This window comes from Rhopalosiphum padi, chromosome 1, assembly GCF_020882245.1.
Source record: "Rhopalosiphum padi isolate XX-2018 chromosome 1, ASM2088224v1, whole genome shotgun sequence".
NCBI classification, from domain to species: Eukaryota; Metazoa; Arthropoda; class Insecta; order Hemiptera; family Aphididae; genus Rhopalosiphum; species Rhopalosiphum padi.
In genome coordinates, this window is record NC_083597.1 from 57,770,754 (window position 1) to 57,794,310 (window position 23,557).

The following is a 23,557-nucleotide window of genomic DNA, read 5'->3' on the forward strand; positions in this document are numbered from 1 at the left end:
GAATTACAAGATTATTATATATTATGATATACAATATGGTATGTGTAGACGTATGTAGGACTGACACAATATGATAATCCAATACGAATAATTACATAAATCCAGTATAATAAATTAATATTTGTTGATAATGTACCTCTATTTTACCAAATTTATAATAGTTTTTATAAACATGAATAAATAAAAAAAATTGTTTAGCATTATTATACCCACTTGAAAAAAAAATATAGTGAAACAATAATACTAAATATTTATACCATTATTGTTTATGGAATATTATACATAAAATATTTCTATTTGAAGTGACTATAACTATAAATACAAAATAAAACAATGCAGCACACATTTCTACAAAATTAACTACATGAAGATAAATAAAATGATTGAACATGTAAATTTAAATACTTTAAGATATAATCGTATTATTTATTAGAGTGCATGAAAAATTAACTATAATTTAAATTATACTTAACATGCGTTTCAGATTCCCTGCAGGAATTGCTTAATTTCAATCATAAATTTTACAATTCAAAAATGAAGACTTATTTTAATTTCTCTGACTAAGTTATACACTTTGATTGTGTTACAAAATTAATGTTAAGTCAACGTATTAAATCATAATTAAAATTTATAAATCAATATTCATAGATATAAAATAAATAAAAAATTCATTTTTTTTGTTATTTAAATGGACAATAAATAGATAGGCATTAAAAATTATATGCCTGTAATGACTATTATCTTTTTCTGGAGCATTTATAAATGAACTATAATTAGAATTGATAAGAATGGACCGTAACATTTATATCATTCAGCAAAATGAAATTAAGAAATGTAGTTCATTACAAAAAATAATTTTGTTTTTTTATCATAATATATATTATATTGTAAGTAAAAATTGTTCAATATAAAAAAAATGTCAAGCGCTAATATTTATATAAATACACATTTAAGGGGTATAGTTAAATTATAATTATAAATATAAAGTATACATATTTTTAACAAAAAAAAAATTAAAATATATATATAAAATAAATATAAAATAAAATTACAAGTATAAAATTGCAAATGTAATTTTAACACAAAAATAGTTTCATAAAACATATTATAATAAATACCAAACAGTCTCCATAAATGAGTAAAAAATGTATAAAAGTTAATAAATATTAGGTTAAATGAGTATTCTATTTCTTTGGAAGACTAGTAACCAATGGAAATAAATTATAAACTGAATTTTAGGATAATTACTCATACCTCTTATTCAATATTCATCTACTAAATGTACTTTAGTAGTTGGGCTACATATATATTATTATAAATTAATAATATAATGTAAGCAACATAAAACAAGTTGTTTTTATAACCCGTTATTTTATGACTTGATTTTTTTTTTTACATTTCCGTTATTGCACATTTCATTTTAAATATTTTTTATTAAAAAAAAGTATTAGTATTTATTATTTATTTTAAAAATTGTAAATATCTTCATTATTCACACAAAAATAATTCTATATTATGTTTTTTTTTATTAAATCACATTAAACTAAATACAATAGGAAAATATTGAGGTTATGTTTTGCTTTTTTATTTTTAATTAAAAAATTGAGAGCATATTATAAATTCAATTATTATGTGACTAATACATAATATTATGTAATATGACTTAAGTCTAATGATGATATTATTTTGTATAAAAAGTGTAAAATGTATAGTAAAAAATGTTGTATGTTTATAAATATATTTATTTTAAACAAGATTATACCAATATTGAGCAATATAAATCTGTTTAAAAAACCCAATTTTATTTGTATACATCTGAGTAACTTTGATTTGTATAACAATACAATTTTATACATATATTATTGATTCGTTATATCAATATATATATTTCTAAGTAAATTAAAGCCAGGCCATAAAAATATTTTATTATTGTTAAATAAGTAAGTGTTTTGAATACAAATGCTTGTTTTTTATTGTATAACGACCATAAACTATGAATTAATGATCATATTATATATTTTTGTATATCTGTATGTGATACATAAAGTTATTATTAAAACCATGTTAACTACAAATTAAGTTAAAATTTAATTTGTAATTTAAACATATTTCAATAACAAAGAAAATAATCCAAGTATAAAATAAAATAGAATCAATATTGAATGGTTTTACTAAAAAAGAATTTGTCATTGGATATTTGCTGGACCATTATTTGTCACCAATGATGACAAAACTCAGTATTAGTTTAATTCAATTTATATTATACTAACTATAAACCAATAAATATGTTTGAAAATTGATAAAAGTGGATAAAAGTAAATCAAACTTTATCACAAAAAAATTTGACACTTAATGTGAAAAAATTAAAATACAAGGTACGATACTTTAACTTAAATTTAAACAATTACCTATGTGTAATTAATTATTATTTTAATATTTCAATTGTTTATTCAAATTATATTTATGTATATTTTGTATAATAGTTATGTTTATAAGTTGAATTAAGATTTGTCTGAAATGTATAATTATTTATAAATAATAAAATAAACTTGAGTACCTATGTATCATTAAACTATTTGATAAAACATATTATAGTTTATTGTTAAATATAAGTATTATATATTTATATTTAAAAAGTCCCATATTTATAAGCAGAGCTAATAATTTTTATTTTCCCATTTAGTAATGCACACGTGTTCAAAGAATATTAAATTCCCATATTAATATTCCCATTTTGTAGCATTGTTATAATCTCCATCACCAAGTTTAAACATTCCATTTTTACCAGCAGAAAGATAATAACCCGTAACACTTTTAATGCATATCCTTGTTGGTTCTCTTAATTCAATAAAAAATCCTTCTGGTACATCAGATTCTACAGAAACGCCTTCATCATTTGCATGCCAATATTTGTTAGTTTGTCCTAAACAAAAATAAGAAGAAATAAATAAATAAATAAATACTTTAATCAAAACCTAATAATACCTTTAAAGAATACAATTCCTTTATCTGACCGTTCAACTTGTATAGTTTCATACGATGCTTTGTTACATTCAAGGCGTAAGCTTGATGATGATTTATATCCAACAAATCCTTGGTCGCATTTTAATACCAATATTGGCCTAAAAAAATAAATCGATTCAAATGCTTAATATAATTTAATATATTTAATTTGTAAATCAAAAACGTATCAAATATTTTAAGCAAGTATATACCTGTTTATGAGGTAAAAGAAATATTTGCAAGCGTCATCAATTGCATCAACATTTGCATACAGATGACCAGACCGCTTTGTAGAGACATATTTACCATTGTTCGCACGGAAGCAAACTGACCCATCCCCTTGCCATGCCAACTCAAATAAAGCATTCGATGATCTATTTTTTTTTTTTTTAAACAATAGTATCAGTATCCAATAATCAAATATTAATCAATATTATATTAAGTTATTTAAATTTTGGATCTATAAAAAATAAAAGACAAACAATTTTCATACTTCTTATCAGCAACAGCTTGTATTCCACCTCCGGTTTCGAGAGTCCAATACCTGTCCTGCATTGTGCGTATGTACCATCTTTTAGTGGAAGGATCGAATTCCAGTTGGAAAGTCTCGTGGTCGGATATTTCGTCTTGGTTAGCTGTTACGTCCACCCCTACAATCGGATTATATTAATAAAAAAAAATGTTATTCTATAAGAAGCCATTGAAATTAATGCCTATACTAAATTACCGGATATTTCATTGATTTTAATAACAAAAAAGCGAGAATAAGTACAATATATGTACATATATGAATCATATGTACAATATATGTTATTGTATATACAATTTATTCTTAGAGTACCTAATGGAGGTTTTAAAAAGCTCCAATGTAATATTTTAGTATCAGTTCTGTATTTTGTTAGACTTATGCCCTTATTACTTCAATATTTTAATGAAACAAAAACAGCGTGAACTTTATTCAACAATGTATTATTACTTTGTTTTTATTTGAAATAATTCAATGTGAAAAATAAACTTTCACGTATTTAGGTAAGTAGACAAGAATATTAAAGTTATTTGGAAAGAGCCACTTTGTATAAATAAAACCTATTATATTTGGAAGCCGAGTTTCAATTTTTTATATTTATTTTTATTCATTAAATATTAAAATAATAAAATAAAAATATATTCGAATATAGTTAAATTGTTTGCAAGTGTTCTATAGATTCGTCATCCCTGCTAGTATAACACTGGAATACTTTTTTAAACAGATTTAAGACTTAACAGGGCACAAAATTACCCATATTTTTTAATTGTTACCTAACGATATTGTCTATTTTATTAAGAGTTTTTACTGTGTTTAGTTTACTTTTTTTCCATACTTTATTTATTATTATATTTTATAATTTAAAAAAAAGTTTCATGAGTAAAAAATAATAAATTTTAAAAATTCTCAAACTCGCTTCAAATTACAGGTACAGAAAAAATCCCACCAACTAAGTACAATTAATATTGATACCCTTCAATTATATAGTCAGTACTCAGTAGATAATAATAACTAATAGATCAATACACTGTATCTAATATTAAAACCAACGAAGATAAATGTAAATATACTAATCAGTAATCACTCGCATAGTATAAATAATTGTAACGGACACTTTAAAATATCACGTAAATTTTAAAGTGTGATTTAAAAGACAAGAAAAGAACTTGTAAACAGAATTTTTTTATAATAACCTAATATAAAAATATAAAATAATTTAGTTTTAACTGTTTTAAGTGAAGTGAGAAGCCGAGAACGGTAAAATATACCTAATGTTTCATTTAATTTATTTGAAATCAAATTAAATATAAAGTTAATGTTTTATGACTAATTTTAGTAGATACATCAGTATATCACACATCTAGGTGGCTAGGTACACGTTAATTTAAATCTTACCATCAGGATCAGACTGATTACAAAAACAATTAAATTAATTGTTTCAAGCAGACCATTTATTTTAAATGTATACTTATAAAGAATATCCATAAATATTCCCTGCTGTTATGATAATTGTTACATGAATAAGAAACGTGGGTAATACAAAATTTCCAATTCTTAAAACAACATGTTACTATTTCAATGTGTTCAGTAGACTGTGGTTTAACTATAATTAGCTTCATTAACAATAGAGAAGAGAATTTAGTAAGTTCTAGCACAGTTAACCATCTAAACATTTCAACCGTTCTAATAAATACCTAGTTTGAATTCCATAAACATGTGCATGTTATTCACAAATAAAATATTCTGGAAAGTTACTTTAGGATATACATAACACCTATATTTTATATAATTTAAAATCTGCTATAATGCAATAATTATTTTACATTACAATTTAAAATATGATATTTTTATAATGAGTTTCGTCAGTGTTCCATTTCTTAAACGAAAAATAATATTATCAATAGGTATTATAAATATATTACAATAAAGTCATATTCTATAAAATATAAATTAAAACTGTTTACATTTGTGTAATATTTACGACAACTATTTAACCTATATAATTTTTACTCGTTTAATCCTTTAAAAAAACGTTAGAAGAAAATATGATGGTTAATTAATAGCTATCCAAACGTTCTAATGTATATACAATTAATAAAAATTATTTTGAATGAGTATTAAGTTTACGTATATCTACTTAAAATTTATAACCGTATATAATATAATATATTATTTAATACATTACTTATTACAAATTAATAATATTTAATGAATAGTTAAAATTTATTAATTTGTATAATAACTAACATTTAAAATAAATAAATATTTTAGTAGACACATAATTTAAAAGTAGTTTGATCAAACTGCAATGTCTCTAAATATTATTTACTAGTTACAACAACACGATTTATTAGTTCTATGCACATATTATCTATTGTATTATAGTAGTATATTATACTAGTATATTTTAGATAAAGCTTATATCAATAAATATTAAATTTAAAAAAATTACTTTTAAAATCAAACACTTCATTAAATTAATATTGTATTATTTTAAATTATGCCTTATATACAAATATACAATTCTATGTTATATTTAAGGACTCGACTCAATCTAAAAATAATCATTTTGATAACGCAGTTAATTAAAATACACATATAATTATTCATTATTTTTTATTAGCCAGTATTCATTAATCATTATCTACAACAGATGATGATTAATAATTTTAACAAAAACAATATATTAAACGAATGGTATCGTAATATAGGTAGTTGATGTGTTATCAAATTTAGTTATCGAATTAAATTCGCAATATGCCAATAATATATATTATAATTTATAATTAATAATTATCAATGCCCACTTACAGGGAAGGCTATAAAATGAAAATAAAAATTATAAATTTTATGTAAATTAGTAAGTAATTGCAACAACAAAGTGTGTGATATAAATTAAAATCAAGTACATACAAATCTAAAAATGTATAAATTAAATAAGAATGAGTTGTACATGGATAATCAAAACGATTTACGGCTAAAATAAATTTAAAAATGTTATTATCCTTAAGCTTGATAATAATATTGATTATGATGTTTCCTCATTATCGTTTAATATAGTTAAAAACAAACGAATACATTTCCTCGTCAAACGTTAAACATAGTAAAAAGAGTATTGCTCATTTACTTTACAAATTATACTTTTGGTTATAACTACTGCACGCAGCTGTTAAAACATTATGCTATTTGGGTACAGCTTTAAGATAAAATAAGGGTGTGTCTCACTATCTACCCTATTATACCTCTAAGACAATCCATGAGATATGACCATGTGTACAATGTTGAATGTAGTTATCACATGTATCCTTATGGCTTACGGGCGATGCTTACCCTACGTTTGAAAAAATAAAAATCGAGATTCAATACTACGGCCAATACGTGTACAAGTTATTTATAGATAATTTTAACGAAGAGGTAAGGACACACCACCAAGAGCTCTTGTCAATAATTTATTTTTAATGGCTGAAAAGAATTCTGAAATGGTAATTATTTTTAATACATATTATGTGTTGATACGTGTAACGCCTATGTCGTATAATATGCAAGTAGTGTTGTTTAAGTTCAGATTAAATAACAAAGACGTATCTGTGTAATAATAAATTCAAAAAAATAATGACAATACTATATTATAAAAGAAGAATAATTTTAATAATCAAATTGAAATGCAAACAAAAATGACTGACGTAGTGACGTCGTTATATACATTATTTGTATGCGAACAGAATATCCGAAGATACGCACGATACCTAAGTAAAATTAAAGATACAACAAGCATGTATTTTGAAGAGTTATGAAAATGCGTCTTCGTCAGACCGTGTCAAATTAAAACAACAATTATAAAGAAGAAAAACGAGGTTTATTCACCTGTGTTATAATTGGTTTAATCCTCGTACTGTGGTGTTTAACAAGACGTCAAGACGAGTTGTCGACGTTAAAATATAATGAAAAAAATTATTAACTAGAGCATATTATATAATAATATAAATCGCTAAAACGTACCAACCTATATAGTGGAGTTCTTATAGTGATTTTTCGCAATTTTTTCTTGTAATTTGCATATTATTTTTTATATAATATTATGTTTGACTTTTATAAATAACAGTCTTAGCTAAAGACATTTTGTAAAAAAATATTGTTTAACGAATTTATTAAAACAAAACTAACACGAATGACGCATTATTGATTCATAGCATCCATTGTGTTTTATTATTCTATCCATGTAATAATTCAATGTTAACTTCCTTTGAGTACCACAATATTATTATTTTTAAAACAGTTGTAACAACATAGTTAGAAGAAAGTATGATTTTAGGATGTATGAAAAAAAACTCGTAAATAAATAAATATACCTTGTTAAGTATTTTAGTGGATATAATTACTACTATATAAGAACATAATATAAAATAGACTATAGTTAGTTATTAAAGAGCCATACCGAATTTCTTCTCAATGAATTTTCAAAATTAAGTACCTATACGAATAGTCATAGTCTTTTAATACACAACGAATGGTCATACTTATTACTTTATATTAATTAATAAAACTTTATATGTAGAAATGTATAAATTGTTAAAAATAAATAAATAAAAAAGCTATTATATATAATTCCAAAATCCAATGTTATTTTAATTATAAAATAAAAAGTGTATAGGTAATTAAAATTAATGAATAAATAAAAACAGTATATGCAATATTACCTCTAATCCCTATATAATTGTATTAATTAACATGACAAATTAAATTTTAAAACTTCATTTCAATAAAATATATTTTGAATAAAAGGGGTCAATTATATTATTTGCATAAGAAAATGTTACAGGAAAGCAAACAGGTTTTAGTGATGTAGAGTTGAATTCCACACAAATTACTAGGTGCTGTAATTTAGGACACAAACATTATTCACAAAATGTTCATCACACACAGAAATGTAAAACACATGTACTTATTTAGAACTATTTTTAAAATTTTCCGAGTATTATAAAAGTTGTTTGTTTACAAATTTTTAGTTAGATTGTATTGAATGTTTTTAATAATACATTTGTAGGTAGGACGTTGCCACGTTGGGTATAAATGTATAATTATACATAATTCGTAATAAAATCGTAATGAAATAATTGTATATTATGTATAGACGTATAGTATAATTTAAAATAATAAAATTAAAATATAAAATTTTACTTCCAGGGTATAAGTTAAAATAATATACATTATACATATGAACTGAGAACTACTTTGATTAATTTAAATTATAATTTATTCTATTTATATCAAGTGCTTAGCAGTAACGTAACGGAAGTATTACGTTATTTTAACTTTTAACATGTTGAATATATTTTTTTAAATTGTTTCTAGGTAACGAAAATATAATTGAAATTAATTTTGATAAGTAATATCAATAATATAATGTGTTACCACTGTTACAATTTAGAGTATTGCTAATTACATAACATTTTTTCTTAATAGTTCATTTAAAAAAAAAAAATGTTTACATCTATAAAATTATATTTATAAAGTACCTACATATTTACTACTTTTGTTGTTTATTGAATGTTAAAAAATTAAATAAATACCAATGAATTTTTTTTTTAACATGAAACACTAAAATAACGCAATTAACTTTCTGATTGAAAAATAAAGTAATTTCATGATAATTTTATTTGAGTAGGTAACAAGTAAAGTAACTTCATTACTTTAGTCTATCATAAAAAATGAGTTAAGTAACTTAATCACTATAAAAATAATCTACTCAACACTGAACATTTTACATTAGTTCTAAGAATAAAAAATAAAAAATAAAACAAAAAATTATAGCTTACAGTTAAGTTTGAAAATAATAGGGTGTTAAAATAGATTTGCAACAAATAAAAATAATGGAATTTTTGAGAAAAAAAAAAAAGAAAATATGAATAAATTAAGACTCAAAAACACCATTATAATGCATAGTTTTTTGACGATAAGATCTATCTAATCCTGCGAAGTCAACCCTTACTATCAGCTTAACAGACTATTGCAAGTACACAGAGAAATTGGACACTAATTTGTTTATTTTCCAATCCATATATTATTTAATATAATTTAAATAAGCTACTAACCTTGTTTAACTGACACATATTTTGAATTGAGAGCAGCAATAAAACTTGCTTGAGGTAAAGAATCTTCAAGAGTAAACAATTCATCTTTGGTAACTGTCTGTGATCGTGTTTTAAGTAGTGCTTTAGAACCAATTGGAGATAAGTAACCACCAACTTTGTCTCTCAAAGCTAAAGAACCAGCTGAGTGGTACTCAAGTGAAAACAAACAATTGGATGTACATGTATCAACTAATTTTCCATCTCTAGATAAATATTTATTGTTGCATGTGTGTATGGCATATTTGAAGTCATCATCGGGTCGCAGCTCGAGGGTAAAAAGTGTATCTTCACCCCAAGGTATATTTGCATCAACATGAATTTCATCCAAGTTTTCAGACAAGTGAGCAAAACGTTTTCGTCCAACTGATCTCAGGTTCACCTTAAATAATATATTTAGATTAAATAAAGTGTTTTAACTTTTAATATAAATTACATAAATATATACAAACATATATTAAATTATAACAAATCTACTTACTTGCGGCCTTGCAGCTAAATGAACTAGCCATAGTTCACTGGATCCTGCTGCTTTCGCTGTGCATTTGAGATTATCTGAGGAAGCACCTAAGTAGTAACCTCGTACAACATTTTTCAATGCCCAGCTACCAGAGTTCCCATCAGTTACAGAAACTTGAAATACAGTTCCAGGATCAGTAGGATCATCACCATCACAAGTCACATTTCCAAAAGTATCTACTGCTAAATATTTATCTAAATGTGATCGCAGTCGAATTGTGGTAGTAGGACCATCACTTAATAATGAATTATTAGTGCTTGGTTCCAAAGTCCATAATTGTTTTTTTTTTAACGATGCACCATTAGCATTGATTTTAAACCCAAATGTTTCAGCTGTTAAATAACGTTTAGAATCAACATTGACCAAACCAATTGTCCAGCAACTACATGGTGCAACTGAATGCTTATGACCTCCTTCGTTGATTTCATGATTATTGAATCCGTTCATGACTGAATATTAATCTAAAAATAATAAAAATTATCTAAGTTTATGAAAGTCATAATAGATTTAATTGTACCAAGTTTAATGTTTCATAAAAATATCAAACGAACGCATAAATTAATATTATCATTAGATGCTTTAGCATTAAATAGATTTTTTATATATGTATTTAATGCAAAATATATAAAACTATTGTAATAATATTAATAGCTTATTGCTTTATTAGTTTATTACTATTTATAGGCATATTTCATTAAATATTACTATAATTAAATAAAATTATTTTTTCCAAACTGTTTATATCTTAACACACTTTTTTTTCTTTTACAGTAGGTAGGTACCAAATCTAAAAATCAAATTGATTGTGTTCAACCTTGTATTCTCGCTTGTATTCAACAATACCACACTAACCGTATCACTCTTAATAAGCACATCAATTGCATTACTTTCTGCCACCTAATGAAGCCTTCATGCAGTCTATAATCTATTCAATATATGTTTATGTAATTATTCTAATTTTATTTTGGATAACGAGTACCATAACAATGTACCAACAGGCAACCATTAAAAAATAATTTAGTACTAAATTTTTTATAGTATAATACGCGCATTAGATAAAAGTACATAAAATAAGTAGAATAAACATTTTATAATTAAAATTAATAATTATCAATAAGTACCTTATACCTATGGGACTTTAATATATTAACATATACATACATAACGCACAATGTGAATCCTATGTATTTATATATAGATACGTATAATGAATAACTTAATTATTTTTCGATAACCTTAAATTTCAACTTCAATCTAATATAATAAAACGTATAAAGTATTGGTAATAATTTATATTTTATAAATTAACCTAATCTGACTAATTTATATAAACTTGTTACGATATTGTTGTTGTTTAATATGTTTTAAAATATGCTTATGTAAGTAAATTCCAAAATATGATATACCTACGTCCTACAAGTATTAATGTAATATAAATAGTTGCACAGTAAGTACTTATTTAAAATTAAAAACAAGACATTTTTAGTTAATTAGAAATATTGAACATTTTAACATTTAGGTAGGTGATAAAAGTTCTTTGAGAGTATTGAAATGTTTCATTGTAAAAAATGGGAACAAATGTACAATATTTGTAAACTAATATTCAATTTCAGTGTAAACGAATACACGATTAAACAATACGTAAACGGAATAATGTAATACTATAAATGTATAAAATTAGAACATTTTTATGTAATGTGGAATGTCTGCAACGACAAACGTGTATCGTTGGATTAATCGATAGAAATAATAATAATTAATATGAAGGTTTTAACTTATAAAGCAGGAATTATATTGAACCATTAGAACTGAATATACCGATAATAATGGACCAGTTTCAATTTTGATGTTATTCTGCTAAACATACATAAAAACAAATGATTGACCTTTAAAGTTTTAAATATAAACCTCGTGGCATTTTGTTCTGGAAAATCACGAGTATATATATATATATTATATATATATATATTATATATAAACATTCAGTCGGTGAAGTACCGTAATGCGTTATACAATAGTAATTAAACATACCAAAACCAAAAAATCAATGCTTAAAAGTTCATCATAGTATTGTGACAAAAAATTAGATAACCTATTAGAGTTCTCGCGCAATATAACCGCAACATTTTTAATATATATTTATATTCTTTGAATACCTACTACCAGTACTAACATTGATTAATTACAGTTACGGCAGTATAATTAATGCTACTACACGACCGTCAACGCACAGACGAGGAGTACGTCAAGCATTGACGTCTCGCGCACTAGTGTAGAAATCCAGTTTGTACTTTTGTAGACTATAAACTTTTAAGTTATCTGAAAAAAATTATCTTTACGCGGATGCGAGAAAATTCCGCGAAATTAACTGTCTAACGATTACAGAATACTCCCTCAGTTAAATAAATTAAAAATGTACCGTTCACTATATCATTCGTTCTATTTATGTAATATAATAGTAATATATTATTTATTATGATTATGATATAAATCTCTTATACTAAAAAACATGTCTAAATACAAGTCTATCGAAACGTATCGAGACGTCAGTAGACCAGCGAGGACTGGGCGCGCACCCAGTAATGGTTTGGGGTTGGTCACAGTCAGTGAGAGGGCGGCCACCCCCGCGAACACACCACACACGATTTTATAATACAATTCATACCTACCACCAAGACGAGAGCCCTTTATTGGGGTGGTGACGCGAGAGGGTCGTAGTATATTTTCATAATAATATTAAATATATAGCGTTTGTACGTGCACTGAAATAATTATTCAAAAGTAAACAACTGTACAGTGGCTGCTGGAGACGACGGCGGTGATGTATCATGAGCTTCCTGAAAATTTGATACGATCGTGTACACAAAATGATATCCGCGAGGTGGAAAATCGATTTTCGACGCGACGAAAACGCCGCCGAGCGGTCCAACATCAGGAAAAACTGTACGCCATAATAGCCACTCGGACGATGAACGCGCCTTCATTTATTAGAATCTCAAATTACCTGACAATGTAATCGCCGCAACGATCATATTAAAATCGAGTCAATCCTTTTTTAAATTTTTTTTTTAATCGGACATCATGGCATGATATTAATATATCACGACGTGTGTAAAATAGGTACCTGCAGTGTTATTATTTTAACAATTGATGTCGCTTGTGTATACATACCGATTGCGTCTGGGTACTGTTAATTTTATACGACGACGACGACGAGCCTTTCCAGAGAACGTGGAGACGATGGTTTGCGCGTAAAACGGCAGACAACGAAAGAGATACGTTTAACACAGGCACACACGCAGAGCGCAACAACGGGACTGCCGGTCGACTACGATTACTACGATTCCGTACGATGTAATGTTGTTATTTGTTTATAACATCGATGACAGGGAAAGGGAAGGGGTTGCCGGTCGAGCAGCGGTGAGCCGGCGAGGAACGTATTGCCCCGCGACACCTATCGGATTGGAGCGACAGATGTGCCGTACTACTATTACCACTATGTAATGATATACAGGCGAAGCAATCGTAGTGCAATGGTGGTGCGCGTAGCGGACGGCAATATATCGAAGACGCTCCGACTGCAGCAGTGAGCAGTGAGCAGACTACCACCACAGTACCACCGCCGCGAGATACCATGTCCGCTACCACTATTACCACTGCATACCGCGGTCCCAATGCGCACGCGTGTGACGCCCTACCTTGAACTCGACACTTGAACAACGTTGACCGTCACAAGTCGGCAGTTGCGGACTCTTCTTCCGTTCTAACCGGCAATTTTTTTCGTCATGTCCGTTTTACTCCTTCAGTTCATCATCCATCCTTTTATGTATTAATATTATTTGATATTGCTATTCGGCGAGCGTAGTATGATTTTGCTCGCCGGACACGTACCTGTCTCATACTATTTGTATGTATGTATATATATATTATAAATATATATACATATTATATTACATATATTAGGAATCTATACCTGCAGATCACAATTCACAGCGCGTTGCCTACTGCTGCAGTACCTTGTACCTATATTATAATGTAGGTATATAGATACGAATAATGAATTCAATTTATTATTGTAATATAATTTTAATATTTTATTATACTATTTATATCATCTGCAGCATAACTACGTATTATTACATATCATTATTAAGAAAAAAAAATATAGCGTACCTACTATACTTATTATGTGTTCAGCGATATGATGGTGGTTAAGTAAGGTTATTTTATTTTATCACAATTTAGATTGCACCCCGATACATAATTATTTATATTATTTATTAGTTATTATTTTGTTAAGTATTAACACAGTAACACTATAACCACTACTAAAATATGTTTATTATAAATTATAATTTATGCACACAACCAACTACCATAATACTATATTAATATATTACCTATTATTATTATTTTATTTGCTATAGCAAATCGGCCACGAACACGTGACGCGTGTCTGTAAAACGTTATTTTGCAGGTACCTACATAATAATATTATAAATGCATATTAATCCAGGGTTGAAAATTCAAAATTGGACGTGTTTAAAAAACAACATAAAACTATATCGTAATTTTTCCTACTTTTTTTTTTATAGACCACGGTATCATAAAATTACTATTGTATAGATAATATTATATAAAAATTTAAAAATTATATTACTTAATAATACCTATACATGGTAATTTTTTTATCATTAACTTTCATTATTTCAGTGTTGACTTTTTACAATTTTTTTTCAACATTTTTAGTTTTATGTTTTTCTAAAAACTATAACATTTTTATTTTTTTCACCCTTATATTTAAAAGTGAAATTAGTATCAATTTTTAATTTTCAAATAATAACCTATATTTAAAATGTCATAAAATAGTAGGGCTATTTTTTTTTATAAATTTTAGCATTAAAATTATTATTTTTTATTAAACCGTTAGTGAGTTATAGCTTCTCAAAGTTAGATAATGGTTTAAGCCATTTAAGGTTTTTAGGTGTTCGTTCAACTGGTTATTACGACAGTGAGGCGTTGGTATTTTGGTAACTTTACAGTTACAACGTTCATGCTTCCGTTGATGATTGATAACGAGTTTATTACATATGATTGTATAAAACAAGAAGTATTATAAAAACCTGCAAAAACCTCCTAACTTTGAAAAGTTATATCTCACTAAAAAAATTAACGAAAAATAATAATTTGAACGTTAAAATTCATAAAAAAATAGCTTCTTAATTTAATACATTTAAAATATAGGTTTCCGTTTAAAAATAAAAAGTTTATAATGGTTTCACTATTAAATAAAAGGGTTACAAAATTAAAACTTCATACAGTTTGAGAAAAGTATGAAATAAAATATTTTGAAAACAAGTCAATACTTGACGTCTTGATGAAAAAATAAGTTTTTAATGATAAAAAAATCACCCAGTATATTAAACTTAAGACAAAGCATTGTTTTAAATTAATTTTTTATTTATAAAAATTGTTAAAAACATTAAAAAAAAAGTATAAAACAAAAAACAATGTTTTAAACAAATAAATCGTTTATTTTGTATTATTTAAAAAAAAACTATTTTTGTTCCAACTTCCAACACTGTTTTTACAACTATGAACTATAGCCGCTAATCTTAAAATTAGGACGATATAATATTTTCTTCAGTTTACAACCTTAGAATAAAGTTGAGAATTTTAATTCTCGTCGTTTTGACCTCTTTCTTAATTCGTATGTAGCGATGACCTAACCCCCGACCAAATACTTGAAACTAAATTTTTTATTGCACCAATATTTATTTACATAAATTCAATATAAGGTAGGAATACCATATACAAAATGCAAATATATTCTAGTTACGTACTAAATATTTCCTTAAAAAATCTTTATGTGAGGGTGGGAACTGGAAATAGCCGTTTGTTAGTACCTATTGATTTGTTAAATATTACAAATTGTTAATTGATGGTTCATAATAACAGCATTAAATATATACTTCTTAGCAATTTTATATTATCAAAGTATTTCATTTAAAGGCACTTCATGTGTATTTTTCAGCTATATTTACCTAATTACTCAGTTATCAATCTATAGTCAAATTATATCAAGTATACACTATACATAACCAAAAAAACAAATAAACTTAAATTTATATATTATAAATTTTAAAGAGAAAGTTTCTTAAATTATCCATTTCAAAATTATTACAAGTAAAGCTTTATCAATATTTAATGCATTATCTTTATTCTTTAGAAATTAAATGTATTAACAATATACTAATATAATACGTATTACGTATAATATATTAATATGGTATAATTGTATAAATTACATTTATTATCATCATATAATAATAAAATATTAACAATTTAATAAATTCAATGTTTTTGTCAAAAATTAAGTTAATTTATGATTAATAATAATACTAAATAACTTTAGCAATATAAAAAGTACATGTGCTTATAGACCATTTCCGCTCAAAACCGTTTTTCGTAAACAATGATACATCGCTAAATTCAAATTTAACATAATATCCATATTCAATAACTATTATACAGCAAAAGCCGGTACCAACTTGCTAATTTTTTCCAATTATTAAGAAAAATATTAACCGGGATTTTTTAGTTTAACGTGCAACTTAAAAATCCCTGTAGTTTATTAAAAGTACTAACATTTTATTTAAAAAATTAATTCCATAATATAATGTAGACATGTTTTTTTTATTATACATACTGTGTACGTATAACGACTGACGAGAGCATGTATAATGAACGGAATGAATAATATTAATATATTAATATTGTGATACTGTCATAGTACTAGACTACTATATATATTTTTTATAGGTAAAAAGAGAAATTATATTATGAATTTATAAAAAAGAACACCAAATATATTATGCTTGTAATAATATTAGATACGCAAATGCAAATAATAATAGGTATGCGAAACAATAAGTTCTTAACTTAACTATATTAAAACGACTTAACATTTATTTAATATACGACGTATATTATACGTATTATGTTAAACTGTAAAATATAAGTATTTGCTTTTCTAACATTAATCTATGTATTATATTTTTATATTTAGATATTTAGTTTTTAAATTTTAATTCATACCTTAATATAGGTACATATTAAAGCTGTATGCTACAAATTTCAGTTTATCAATATTCAATAACAATGAAATACTGCTTATAAATATATATATATTTAAATATTATTATATTATATCACCTATAACCAATTTTTATAATACATTTACACATAACATTTTTTATTTTTGTCTATAACATAAACGTATAATGACATTCATTTTTATTAAGATGTTTAAAAAGATTATTGCTGTGTATAATAAAATTTAAAAAAAAATGTTTGTTAATCTGCACTTTCTCCGCTTCATAAAACACCAATATAATGGTACTTTTATTACTTAAATTTCAAGCTGTTTTTATCATCATTAAAGAAATGAGGATAATCTTAGTAGACTTTCGTTTATATGTAGGTATATATACATATACAAAATACCTATATATTATTATTAATGATGTGAAAAGTCGAAGAAATCTCGTATAGTAATTCTAACAATCCAATTAACTGGATATTTTAATATACTATAATATATTTTAATATGTCTATATATATAAATAAATACATAGGCAGGTCGTATACGCTATAAATGCATAACTGTGTAATATTATATATATAGTACCTATATAACCACTAACATGTTTACATTGGCACATTTACTGCAAAATAGCAACCGCAAATACAGCATTATTTAAATAAAAGTGTAAAAATTGCTGATACAGTATTTAATCAGTGCAGCCCATGGCATAGGTATATTTAGTTTATATTCAATTGTCATTTGTAAATTGACTATGTTATTACTTATTATACATTGATAAAAAATATTTGGTATAAGGCAGCGGTCGCTAACGTTTTGGAACTCACGGATCATTAAGGCACCAAGTCCATAACTCTAAATTGTATCGACCACTTATACATTATACTATAAAAAATTAAAAACTATACAACTACTATATAGAAAAATATAAAAACATACAAATTTAATATAGTTAATAGTTGTATACTATGAAACTATTATTTATTTATAAATTTATATATGTGTACTTAAATTAATAATAAGTTATGATAATTACTGGTTTATATATCTTATTTGACGTTTATTTAATATGATAATATGGACCTATTGAACCTACATTAAATTGTATACTAATACTATACTTTTGTTCGTATTTATTGTACAACACATGATGCTTATTAGGTTGATATAAAATAAGATTACAAATCATAACGTTCAAATTTTTCTGCCGACAAACAACATTCACGAACCACCGATTGGCAACCGCTGGTATAAGGTATTATATTTATAAATTATAAAGATATATGATATAGGTATCTATAGCCCTATAAGTAATATCTATTTGACAATATCAATATAATATAATCACATCATCAGATGTATATAAAACCAGGGCGATGTTTTGATCATTTTGGGTCTAAAATACACCCTCCCCCCATCTTGGTGATATAAAATTATGGCCCAGCAACATAAAATATGCTAAAAATTAAATTTCAGGTTAGGTTTGGATGTGAATTATATTTTTCATGTTTTGTTTAAAGAATTATTTAAAAATTGAACATGTTATATAATTCATAAAATGTGTCCGCATGACTCCATGATAAATATGTAAACACCCTCATCTCTAAGTTGTATTTAAATATTAAATTAACCCCCCCCCTCTTTAAAAAATTTTAGCTACGCACCTGAGTCATATAAGTGGGATTACAATTTTTTTATTTTTAGAGATGCTAAAATCTTTCCATTTATCTTATCCAAACTTCAACTAGCATACTAACGTCTTTCCATGTTATACCCTATACTTAATAAAAAATCTTCAATACAAAAAAAATATTCTCTTCTTATATACAATCAATACTACGTCCACTACTCACTTATGCTTGTCCGGTCTGGGGAAAATGTGTGACCTCTTATATCAGTAAAATTCAAATCTTCCAAAATAAAGTGCTACGTATATAATTACAAATGCGCCTTGGTTTATAAGGAATATAAACCTGCACAAAGACCTTCAAACCCAGGAAATCGTAGACCACATAAAAACATTATAAGAAAACTTCCATAGCTCAATACTCAACTCATCTGGTTCACTTCATTATAATCTTCACGTACATCCGCCTCAAAGTAGATTAAAACGTGGACGTCCGCACGATCTTCTTACTTAACAACTACACACAATAAGCCATAGCAGTACCTATGTTATCTGTTAAAAGTTTAAAACTCGCAATATTATTGTTATATATGCTTTCATTATTGTTGTATATGTCTATATTATTTGTTTATGTCTCATATTGTTATTATTATTATTTAATCAGTTCACTGTTACTTAAATTATTATTATAGTTACGTCAATTGGTGTAACAATCACTAATGTATATATTGTAATTGTAGATAGCTAATATTCTATCTCACTCTATAGTTAAATTACTTATCTTAATTATTAATCATTATGTTCAAATAACCAAAAATATATAATTGTAAATTTGTAAATATCATTAGATGCAGATAGCCAAGGCTAGGGACATCTTATTCTTAATAAATTAAAAAAATAAATAAATAATATTAAATGGGCGATTGTATGAACTCCGCTATAGTCTTTTTTTCTTAACTGAAATGGGTATATGTAAACTCCGCCAAATCAAAAAAAAAATGACAGTGTTATAGGATGCTATAAATAGGTACACTAATGGAGTAATACAAGATTTATATAGAATATTTACAAATTGTATCACATCATTTTAGTTTACATACATGACATAACTATATATTTCTGAATTATTAGGCATAACGATTATTTATTATTAATTATGATTTAAATATTTAATGTGAGTGATATGATATTATATTATATTATGATTTTCTTTTTAATAATATATCTTATTAATTTTATACTACTACTTGATTTTCTTCACTGGCGGAGTTCATAAGAACTCAATTTTACTTGATATTTTCAGTGGCCATAAGTGTCAGTTAGAACTTACCACAATGTACGTCTAAAATATACACTGAGATGCAAGTATTTTAAATATAATGGTATATACTGAGTATCCAACAAAATTATCTGTTTGTAATAACTGATAACAAACATTTTCGTGACTGGTGAGGAAATGACAGAACGAGAAATGAATGAAAGTAATCGACAATAATTATTGACGTTACCAAGCCAGGAAAATAATTTTAAAATAAATTTCATCACATCGTCAGTCAATCGAGTAATTGACGTGATTATTTCATCATTTATTAAAACAGTATTGTTTTTAAGTTTTTCTACTAGAAATGTTAAATAAAGACAATATTTTAACATAATTTATTAATTATTGAAGTTTAATTCCGTAAAAAAAAACTCCTCTCCCGAAACACTTTATTCAGACATCGGGACGGTATATTAAAAGTGGTACAGTCCCTGTCAAACTTAAACGTATATGGTAACCCTATTATTCGGCCGGTACCCACAAGGCTATAACCCTGTCTGAATTTGTTTATTTTTATTTTCATGTAAATAAATCTTTAAAATGAATTACTTTAAATCATTAAAATTTAAAACTATACATTAGCTACCTAATAAGCTGGCGATCCGCTCTAGTTCAACGACTATAAAAAAAATAACAAGTAACAGACAACAGTAAACACATTTTACGTATTTACACTGGGGCATATGGCTGGCGATGGTGGCTTATTCTGCAGTCAGACATGTTGTCCACTTAAATATCAAATATCTCAAATATGTATTAGCTAATCAATGTATAAGATAATAAACAATTCAAAGTGTACATCTTATTTTTAACAATTTTAATTCTTGACAGACGACAGTTAACATAAAAAGAGTATTATAGAACATTCCAATAACATAGTAAGTAGTGCATTGTGTACTTGTGCGTGACTGCTTGAGGCGTGTGCATTAAGCGAATCTAAAAGAGTTTTATCAATATTATTACATTATTAATTATACTTTAGTTTTTAATATTATAAGTGATATAACAATTAACGAAAAATAATTAAAGCAATTCAACCATATAAAAATAAAAAATATCACTAAAAACCCATTACATAGTTAATGCTTATAAATAATATACAAGCGTCAAGCTATATGCACAAAGAAAAGTAAAACTAATATTGTACAGATCTGACATTTATTTATCGTAAACCCTGGTTAGAATATTGCCTGCAATATCTAGGAAAATTAAAAAAAAAAAATTAAGTTATAAATTATGCATTTTTAAATTGTTATAAGAAAATTCACAAGGACCTTTTATACATTTTTTAAGTATTTTTAACAAGAAACAGAAATGTTTTTAACATAAATTTAAAAAAAGTTTTGAAAATGACAAATGGCTTCTGCTCAAACATTCCAGTTTCTCGTTTTTATTACTCTTTAGTCTTTACCAACTATTAGAAAAGTTTTGGTTTCTGGCAAAATTGGCTTTGAGTATAGAAACTACCCTCAGTATTGGAAATTGAATTCAAATTTTCTGTTCTAAAACGTAATGGCAGAAATATGAAAAAAAAAAACAAACATTGTAGAACATCTGAACCATAGGCGCAACTAGAGCTCTATTTCTGGGTAGGCTAAATTGATATCAGCAACCCGTGGGAGCTTTGCTCTTACACCACTAGTATTGATAACATATAAAACTGGGTGGGCTAAGCCCACCCAAGACCCCCCTAGTTACGCTTATGATCTGAACATTAAAACTAATATGTTTCTCAACATTTTAAAAATGTCTATTATGTTCTGTGATATTTGCCGAATAAAAATTTAAAAAAATGATCCTATTTATAATATATAATATATAGTAATATAGCAATATCATATATAATATACATACACATTATACTGTGCACGTAAAATAGAAATAATAAAATAAGTAGGTAGTTACTCAAAATTGTCATGATAATAAAATACACGTAGTTTAAAAAAGCAATGCATATATTATATACCTAAATGTATAAAAAGTATAATAATATATATAGGTAATATATAATATAAATTTAATATAATACCTGGTAATACACATAATATTATATTATTATAGTATAAAGTATTTACTATTTAGTATATACTAAAGAAGTTCATCTTCATCTTACATAATATATTTATTATTATGTTATAAGTTGTTGTTTTAGCTTTTAGACATTATAAAACATATCACTACATTTCCAGACACGAGACGTAGTATTGTATTACCAATACAGATGTGGACCTCTTTTTTTTGTGCATACTTGTTTTTGCAGAATTTATAATTCTATCAGCATACAAAAAACTACGTATTATTTTGTATGTGAAAAAAATAGTTTAATGCACATTTTTTTTATGTTTATTATTCTACTCTGAAAAAAATATATTATAATTTAACGTTACTAAATCTATAATGTTTATTTTGAAAATATTTAATACATATATATTTACTACTATTTAGTTATAAGATGGGTACAATATGTCTGGATAATAAATAAAAAATAATTTCTTGACTTGATATATGCTTGATGTGGCAGATTGTAGAAATTAATATTTTTATAATAATATGTAAGTAATGTACATGTATAAAATGTATAAAATATATTATTATACGTTGGCGTTATAATTTATACCAATACTATACTAATACGGACGGGATAATTTGTGCTTGTCGAGTACCTATATAAAATTATGATTACCACTCTCCTGTAATAATGAATAAAAAAAAATGTACATTTTAGTATTTTACAATTATTATTATTATTTGCATTGTGCGTGACTTCAGTTTTGTTCAATTTATTTTAAACTCTTTTAAATTTACAAGTATCGAGAATTATGGGTTCTTCTGTCAAGATTACAGTCACTTCCACTCGGATTAGGTTAGATATACGCCTATAGCCTATGCGTTGATTATACTTATTAGTTATTATGAAAAAACGTACTTACACAGTTACACATATTGTACAGTAAATATTTTAAAAACAAAAAAAATTTGAAAGTGTAGGTGAGTAATTAAATTTATAGTGAAATATGTTTAATGGTTTTATTTTATTTTTGATTATAATCAAACGGAACATTATAAATAAAATTATTTAATATATCTATAAAATGTTTAACTCTTATAAGCTGAAAACCCATTGTAAAAAATCCATTTATAAATATATAAAAATAAATAAAGGATATCTTATATTATTATACAATATAATGGATTGTACACGACTACACGAGCCTATATACAATTATATATTATGATTTATGAAAACATTTAAAACGAATGAAAATGGTATCTACTCGTATATATAAACAATCAGATATACATAAAACTATATAATCTATATGATGT

At 25.5% G+C, this 23,557-nt stretch overlaps 1 protein-coding gene across 1 annotated transcript; it reads right to left on the reverse strand.

Moving 5' to 3' along the window:
* Positions 1 to 396: 396 nt before the first annotated feature.
* LOC132918802 (protein singed) lies at positions 397 to 13,778 on the reverse strand. The gene is made up of 7 exons (XM_060980185.1): positions 13,349 to 13,778; positions 10,139 to 10,638; positions 9,622 to 10,039; positions 3,497 to 3,653; positions 3,216 to 3,377; positions 2,986 to 3,122; positions 397 to 2,923 (listed from the first exon to the last, which is right to left on the reverse strand). The coding sequence occupies exons 2-7, from the start codon at positions 10,622 to 10,624 to the stop codon at positions 2,721 to 2,723; spliced, it is 1,563 nt and encodes a 520-aa protein (XP_060836168.1). The 5' UTR covers positions 10,625 to 10,638; positions 13,349 to 13,778; the 3' UTR covers positions 397 to 2,720.
* Positions 13,779 to 23,557: the final 9,779 nt, after the last annotated feature.

Excerpts from the sequence above, each read along its gene's own strand:
- LOC132918802 (XM_060980185.1), bottom strand. The coding sequence starts at position 10,624 with ATGAACGGATTCAATAATCATGAAATCAACGAAGGAGGTCATAAGCAT. Across the intron at positions 3,123-3,215 it reads TTCTTTTACCTCATAAACAG|GCCAATATTGGTATTAAAAT; the intron begins GTATATACTTGC and ends TTATTTTTTTAG. Across the intron at positions 2,924-2,985 it reads AGGAATTGTATTCTTTAAAG|GACAAACTAACAAATATTGG; the intron begins GTATTATTAGGT and ends ATTTTTGTTTAG.